Below are 8,955 nucleotides of genomic sequence, written 5' to 3'. Positions count from 1 at the left end.
AAAAAATTAATTACTATAAAAGTCCATATACTTTTATAATCTTACCAAATAATGTAACATAATATATTTTCAAATTATTTAACATAATATATCATATTTTTATCAATTAATAGAATAAAATTAGTTTCTATAATATATTATATACAATGGTAAATAGTAATAAACTTCTTGCGCTAACAATCTTATATAAACTTGAAAAGGTCATAAAAATGCATCAATCTTTTTTATATTTATCTATTTAAAAAATATATAGTATATAACATATCATGTATTTCAAAGATTTTCATGCATTTACCAGTCACCACGAAAATGGTGGATGGTAGTAAACGGCACAATTGTGTGGGGACGGAAGCAGCAACGGTTACTTACAATAAATCACTATCACACCCGGGTAAAACTGTAACCCGACCCGACCAGTCAAACAACCCGCCGAATAAGTCAAACAAACCCTGTACTCATCGATATCCAAACCCACCCATCCTTTCGGACCCTATCACGTGTTCCAATCTTATTGGCCCATCCTCAAGAATCCAATGCCCTACTTTATCTCTCTATAAAGCCAAACGACGACGCTTCCACTTTTCCCCCGCCTTTCTCCCATTCCTTGCTTCTCCCTCCCGTAAACTCGAAATGGCGCCAAAGGCGGTAACTTTTCCGGCTGCTTTACCGGTTGTTTTCGTCGTTTTTACTCTATGTCTCATGTTCTCTGCTTCTGCTACTGCGCATGACTACTCCGACGCTCTCCGGAAATGCATTCTTTTCTTTGAAGGTCAACGTTCCGGGAAACTTCCGCCGGATCAGCGCGTCAGGTGGCGGAGTCATTCTGCATTGCACGATGGAGCTTCCGCCGGGGTATGTGTTTTCGTTTATTTACTATTCTCCAGCATTTACTTCGATTCCGTGAGTTCGAAATTTCTGTAATCGCTGTGTTATTAGTATCAGGTTTGATTTTTCGTTTAATATCTTTGTGTTGTGAAATTTACAGGTCGATTTGACGGGAGGATACTACGACGCCGGTGACAACATAAAGTTTGGGTTTCCGATGGCGTTTACGACAACAATGCTGGCATGGAGTGTGATAGATTTCGGGAGGATAATGGGGCCGGAGCTAGGGAATGCAGTTAGAGCAGTGAAATGGGGAACCGATTACTTACTAAAAGCAACCGCGACAGACGGTGTCGTTTATGTTCAAGTAGGAGACGCAATCTCGGACCATAACTGTTGGGAGAGGCCGGAGGACATGGATACGCTACGAACGGTGTCTAAGATCGACCGGAACCACCCGGGATCTGACGTGGCTGGGGAAACCGCCGCTGCTTTGGCCGCTGCATCCATCGTTTTCCGGTCACGTGACCCGACTTACTCTCGCATCCTTCTCAACCGTGCTGTTAAGGTACGTTTAATTTTATTTTTGTCATTTTGTTACAACAGAAAAATAAAGCTTCATTTACTTTTTATGCGTGTATATTTGCTATTTTTGTTTTTATTTCTAGAAAAAAGGAGAGAGATTATGTAAACTTTGTTTCCATTTTAGTTATTTTCGAGTAGATCAAAATGTCCATTTTAAAGCTTTGTGTAAAAGAAAGTCATCAACTCCATATTTATAAATTCCAATCTTTTATAAATATTTTATTGTGTCACTTGTGCATGCATTTTTAGGGCTATGAAATGCTTTGAATGTGGTTAACCGTAGACGCATATTCTTTGCTGTATATATGAACACCAGTTACTATATATTACTATTCTTTTTTCCATTTCGATCAATTGGGTGTATTTATTACTTTTATATAAGACGTAAACAACACTAATAAATTCATGAGTCCAAGAGTGGACATGTTTCTGTTAACTTTAACGTTTCCCAAAGTACCTTTATTTAGCTTCCGTTTATTATATTCGTTAGGTCTTCCGTTTTGCTGACACCTACAGAGGAGCATACAGCAACGACTTGCACTCTGCCGTTTGCCCATTTTACTGTGACAACAATGGCTATCAGGTAACTATATAAAAGTTTAACCCATTTTTACTTTAAATAACCATTAAGTAAATACTTATTTTATTATTTTGTCGGGCAGGATGAATTGCTTTGGGCAGCAGCATGGTTACACAAGGCATCAAGACGACGTCAGTACAGAGAGTACATCATTAAAAACGAGGTTATTTTACGGGCAGGTGACACCATTAATGAATTTGGGTGGGATAACAAACATGCGGGGATCAATGTTCTTGTTTCAAAGGTAATTTAATCATTAAGCATATAATAATTATTTAAATTATATTTGTATTTAAATATTTAATTATATCCAATAATTACGTGTGCTCTTATCAAAGTTTTGTCATATAGTGTATGTCCTGATATTCCTCATCTCAATCTAAAATACGCCATACCCCTATTATCCTTTTACATTGTGTCAGCAAGTCACATGGTTTCAACTTTCAATTGTGTAAAATCATGTTTATTTTCTAAAGTAGAAACCACAATGTGGGTCCCCTTTCCATTTATTTTCACACAAGAATTGGTCAAAAACAGAATGTGTTTCCTATATATCAATCAATCTATCAAAATTACTAGCATGCTAGTATCTTTTTATTTTTGTTAAGTTGAAAATGACGAAAATGGGTCTTTTGGTCCAAAGTCCTTTAGAGTAAAGACCATGTCCTGTTTGGTAAAAAAATGCGGGGAGTATGTCTATATCTTTTGTAATGTGTCTTTACTCTCAAGTGGAATAGACTAATGCGAGAAGAAGGCATGTACCTCCTTCATGTTTAGGTTTCTATGGTTAATGTCGAGGGGCCCACATAAGGATAGAAAAGTCATTGGCTTTCTCTGCATTCCATGTGCATAAAGGCTATTGAACTAGAAGGGTGTGACCTCACTTTGAACCGGATAAAATTTGACATTTTATGCCACACATTTCGTTTCCCGTATCTTTGGACTGTCTATCCATGTGCTTTGCTTCATTTAGATTCTACGCTTCAATAATTATATATACATAACAAACAGATAAATAAAATATAATTTTTTGTATTGATAATACAGGAGGTGTTAATGGGAAAATCGCCTGGTTTCAAATCGTTCCAGAATAACGCCGATGCTTTTATTTGTTCTTTATTACCTGGAACGACTCATCTTGAAGTTCAATATTCACCAGGTTCGCTATAAATAAATATTTTTAATTTTGGCCTTGTTTAAATAATATGTACTTTTTTTTTTTTTTTAATATTTTCGTTATAATCTAGGTGGATTGATATTTAAAGCTGGAGGGAGTAACATGCAACATGTAACTTCACTATCCTTTTTACTGTTGGCCTACTCTAACTACCTCAGCCACGCCAATCATGTAGTGCCATGTGGCGATAAATCAGCTTCCCCTGCTCTTCTCAAAAGTCTAGCCAGACGTCAGGTAAACTAAAAAAAATATATACATTTATTTCTCTGCTAAATTGAAATTATCCAAAAATACATACGTTACATAAAAAAAAATGTTATTGGGCCCATTCACAATCATTTCTAAACACGAACATTCCCTTATGTTATGGACCTCCATTCTGTTTTTCATAAGTTGTACAATTAATTCTTTTTTTTTTCACAGGTGAATTATATACTTGGAGATAATCCAATTAAAATGTCCTACATGGTGGGATATGGGTCCCGTTACCCGCAAAGGATTCATCATAGGGGGAGCTCAGTACCCTCTGTCAGGGTCCATCCAGCCCGCATTGGTTGCAAGGCTGGATCACGTTACTTTTTCAGTCCTGACCCCAACCCGAATGTACTGGTTGGGGCAGTCGTCGGTGGGCCTAATACCACCGACGCGTTCCCAGACTCCAGACCCTTTTTTCAAGAATCGGAGCCCACAACGTATATAAATGCACCGTTGGTTGGATTACTAGCCTACTTTGCAGCCCACCCTTGAGTTACACGTGTCCAATGAGTAGTGGTGCGCAAAACGGTCACCCTGCATTTCTTCCTTACTTCTGCTTAACCATATGTTTATTAGTGTCTTTGTCTTTTTTCCAAAATGGAAAAATGGGATTTTTTTTTTTGGTTTTATGGTGACATATCGGCTATTAATGGGGGGCATTATTTAAGTAAATCTTTCTTTTGTGTTATGGGGCTAAAGTGTTTAAAGTTGTGTCTTATGTGTAATTTGGTTGTTTGGAGGAAATAGTTTTGGCAAACGTGATTAGAATCGTTGAAGTGTAAAAGTTGTTTCCAATTGTACTTTTGTGATATGGAAATTGTAAGTGAAATCTATTAATAGTTATTCGAAAGTTTATTTGATAGTTAATGTTTATTTCATGGTTAAATTAAAATTTTATTTTGTAACTGTATAAGAAATTCGTTGGACTTCTGTTAATGGACAAGACATTTGTGTATGTGGTGTCCACCACCATGTAACTTGTAAGGGACATCCTCTTTAAAGTTTAAACTCTCGTGTACTTTTAGTTCCAAATCATATACTGGATACCGTCTGCTGGTTGGATAATTTGGTCGACATATCAAACTTCTTATAAATTTTATTTATTAGTTATTCTAATAAATTTGATTATTATATTATTGAAATATAATTTAATTATTTTAAATAAGGGATTTAACAAGGTATAAGGTTTTGGATGCATTTGAGCAAATTACTTAGGAGTTGTTTGTTTAAATACGTAAAACGTTTATAGTTTTCCGTTTTAAAAAAACTGATACATCAACGGAAAACTCATTAAAAAGCCACTATGCGATATATCTAAGAAAAAAAAAATATTAGAATAACTGGTGACGAATCTAAAACAAAAAAAGCATGTGACTTTCAAATTAAATGAAACTGATAAAATCAGCAATACCTGTAGGGGGTTAGGTCGGGTTGTGTGCCTTAAAAAAACTAGGCCAACCAGTTCAACCTGTTAAAACCGATCAGACACCACTGATTAAATTTTTTAAAAAGCAGACCGAGAAATAACTGAAAAAACAATACGGTTTAATGAAAACTAGTTGATTTTTAGTCCATTGATAAAACGGCAAAAGTAGAGTATGAGTCTTTTGCAGTGTAAGACATCAATTCTAAAGCGGTGAACAGAGGCTAAAAGGCACGCTTGAGGTTTTTTATTTTTTACTTTTATTTTTTATTTATTTATCTTTTCTGGATTTGTAAAAATTAAAGAATCGGGAGGAGTTGAGACATGTCGAGTTTTTGACAACATAGGTTATTTTGCAATTTAATAAAGTAAAAAAAAAACCGACTATGCCCTAATTATTTTCTTACCAATCGTTCTTTTCCTAGGTAAAAAAAACGAGTTGCACACCTCTAAATTTCTGGCAAAATCATCATCTCCGGCGACTCCAACGACTACGACTTCGACGACTACGATCCAACGACGCCGATGACTCCAACAGCGTCTTTGGCGGCGACTACAATCCATCACAAGTACGTTTTTTTGGCTACAATTACACGTTAATTTTTGAGTTCGATTTTGAACTGTGACTTTGATTTTTTGGCTATAATCTTTAGTTTAGGTTCATTTGTGAGTTCGGAATTTTTTTTCTACATTTGCGAGTTCGATTTCAGAGATGTATTTGCTTCAATCACAGTTTGTTTGTTTATAGGCTGATGTTGTTTGATTGTTGATTTTTGATATGTATTTGCTTCGATTTCTCATTTGTATTTGCTTCACTCAGTTCGATTTCTGATTCCTAATTGCTCGAATATGCAAGATGTGCTGATTGTAACAACTAGAATTTTAAAATAAAATTTATGTTCTGATTTATATATTTGATTGTAACAGGTGCTGATTATATATTAGATTTTTTTCCTGATTATATGTATTTGATTGTAGATAGATGTTAATGTCATATTAGACATTGTTTAGAATGAGGATTTCCACTCAATCTCTAAAGTTGTTGCAAGCAATACAATAACCATTGATAATGAAGTTGCTACAAATGATGTGTTAGAAGAAGATGATGAAAAATCTTTTATTGTTTGTTGGTTTAAATTTACAAAGTTGTTTCTTGGTTTTTGTAAGAACATTTGTTAGTTATAATAATGTTTGTAAAAAACAATTAATAAACAATATTAAAAGCAAAAACTACAAAAAAGCCAAAAATAATTATATTAAAAAAACAATATATTTTTAGAATGCTTATGAATATTGTTTTATTTTGTTGGTTCATGTTGTGTGAAAGAAAAAGAAAGAAGCATGACACAGTTTAAAAAATAAATTAAACTAATAAATAACCATATATGGTAAATATGTTTAAAAATATATTTATTGCATAAATAAGTTTTTTAAAAACACCTATATCATAAATATGTTTAAAAATATACTTATTGGATAAATAAAATTTTAAAACACATATATCGTTAAAAACAGGCATGTAGACTTCATTTTATTAGAACAATTTGTTTATTGATTGATATTTTAAAAGTGCCGATTAAGACTAATTAATTTTTTTCTTATCAATCCTATAATATAAAATAACAAATTGTTCGTAGCAATTTTTTTTCCTTATTTTAAAATGGTTTTTTAAACTATTAAAAAAAATAAAAATTTAAGGTAGGTCCTGTATTTATTTCATGATAATTTCAAATTTTTTTTGTTATATATATTCTAAATGGAATTGGAAATTGAAGTAGTATCTAGCACCTACCATTACTCTTGCTAGATATGCCTTTGAGAATAACCAACAAAAAAAGAAGACTGTTGAAAAACATTTTGCGTCAACAATTATGAATTTTGGTGAGAAAATAATATATATATATATATATATATATATATATATATATATATATATATATATATATATATATATATATATATATATATATATATATATATATATATATATATATATATATATATATATATATATTAATTGGAAGAGGTTATAGCAGAATTGAGAAAAAAAAATTTCTATTTCTTCTGGGAAAAGTGGATACCTTTTTAGGCTTACCATTTTTCAAAAACAAATTTTGTTTTTCTACAAACTATGGTTATTAAAATCACAATTCTACGATCTCATTTAGATAAATTAATACCGATCTTATTTGTATCGTTTTTCTGATAGGATCGTATAATCGATCGTAAAATCGTTTATATATATATATATATATATATATATATATATATATATATATATATATATATATATATATATATATATATTTTAATGTTTTAAAGTATTTATTGTTAACTGATGGATAAATATGTATTTTTTATGTTTTAAAATGCTTTTGGTAGGATCTTACAATCCGATTCAATCTTAAAATCACGATCTTGCAAATCCGAAAATGATTACATATAAGATCCTGATCTTAACAACCTCGTTACAAACAAAATGCTTGCAAACTCTCAAATAAAAGAAGTCCATAAGAGCTTTTGCCTTTTGGAAAAACAATAATAAACACCTAATTGTTAAGAAAATTTATTAAGGTTTAAAGAAAGAAAAACAAATTTAGCTAACTATTTTAAAATAAAATTCTAAGATTTTTCGAAGCACCGTTGTTTGTAAATAAATGTTGATTCTTATACAAGGATAGGTTTAGAGAGGATGACGCACATGTGTAGGAGATGAATAATTGGATAAGAGTTTATTTGCAAAATAGCCAAACATACAAAGGGATCAATGATGGGTGAAAAATGAAAATGATGGTATCTAAAGAATGACAAAATTGCAAAAATGGTTTTTGTGGTTTTTAAAATAATGTGACTTTCAAAAATGTTTTGTGGTGTGAAAGTGGTCAAATTTTAGATATATTACTTATTTTTGGTTTAAAAACAATAACTTTAACAGTTTTGTGTTGTCTTTTTTAAATAATAATTTTATCTTTAGAGATTATGTTTGCAACCATATTTCTGCAACCATACAATAAAGACTATTTATGCATTATTTTTTTAAATTTTACTCAATTATATATATATATATATATATATATATATATATATATATATATATATATATATATATATATATATATATAAAAGTTATGAAGAAAAGGAATAGTAAACTTGTAATTTTTTTGGCAGAATTGGTCATTGTATTATTTTACCCATTTTGACGTTTTTGGTCATTGCAATCAATATTTTTACACTTTTTAGGAACCTTTTAATATTTAAAGTTTGGCCACAAAACTTTAACGGTTTTACAACTTTGATCTCTTTTCTAAAAAGTTGCTAATTCCTACCCCTTTAATTTTTTAGCCATTTTGACACTTCTGGTCCTTGCAGTTCAAACTTTTACATTTTTCATTTTTGTTCCTTGCAATCAATATTTTTACACTTTTTAGGAACCTTTTAATATTTAAAGTTTGGCCACAAAACTTTAACAGTTTGACAACTTTGATCCCTTTTCTAAAAAGTTGCTAATTCCAACCCCTTTAATTCTTTAGCCATTTTGACATTTCTGGTCCTTGCAGTCTAAACTTTTACATTTTTTCATGAAAATGAAAAGAACGGTCTGGGGCAAAGTTCGGGCTTTTCATTCTTGCACTTTCTACGTCTGTCATTTTATCGATTCGGAAACAACATTGAAATGTTCTGCCCCCCGCGTTGCGGGGGTAACCATTCTAGTTATATATGAATTCTTTTAATTAATTTCTTTTTATTGGATTACCTTTTTATTGTATTATTATATAATAAAAAATATTAATTTTAATATATAATATTTGAATATTAATAAATATTACTTTATTGGATTATTAATTGCATTTAATAAACTATTTTTTAATTTATCCCTATAGGAGGACTTGGCCAACATATGTCTCCCGTGGAGTATCGTACTATTCTCAAATAATGACTTGTATCCATCTATGTTATATAGGAGATGATTGAGAGTGTTGCTATAAGGAAAGGAACTAGAATAGGACTGGCCAACCTTCCTGTGATTGAGGTGAGTACATGTTGGCATTTTCCCACTTTGGGGTACATGACAAAATGATTTCTATTATAATGAAAATGCTTTGGTATATG

The 8,955-nt window shown here is 31.5% G+C and overlaps 1 protein-coding gene across 1 annotated transcript; it reads left to right on the top strand.

The window, feature by feature from the left end:
* Positions 1–576: 576 nt before the first annotated feature.
* Positions 577–4,289, top strand: LOC111890388 (endoglucanase 8). The gene is made up of 7 exons (XM_023886508.3): positions 577–852; positions 986–1,393; positions 1,901–1,993; positions 2,073–2,234; positions 3,038–3,149; positions 3,238–3,401; positions 3,591–4,289. The coding sequence occupies exons 1-7, from the start codon at positions 631–633 to the stop codon at positions 3,912–3,914; spliced, it is 1,485 nt and encodes a 494-aa protein (XP_023742276.1). The 5' UTR covers positions 577–630; the 3' UTR covers positions 3,915–4,289.
* The last annotated feature ends 4,666 nt before the right edge of the window (positions 4,290–8,955 follow it).

The sequence above is a fragment of the Lactuca sativa genome, chromosome 4 (assembly GCF_002870075.4).
Source record: "Lactuca sativa cultivar Salinas chromosome 4, Lsat_Salinas_v11, whole genome shotgun sequence".
NCBI classification, from domain to species: Eukaryota; Viridiplantae; Streptophyta; class Magnoliopsida; order Asterales; family Asteraceae; genus Lactuca; species Lactuca sativa.
Note: the sequence above shows the minus strand (reverse complement) of the source record. Positions and strands in the feature narration are given on the sequence as shown.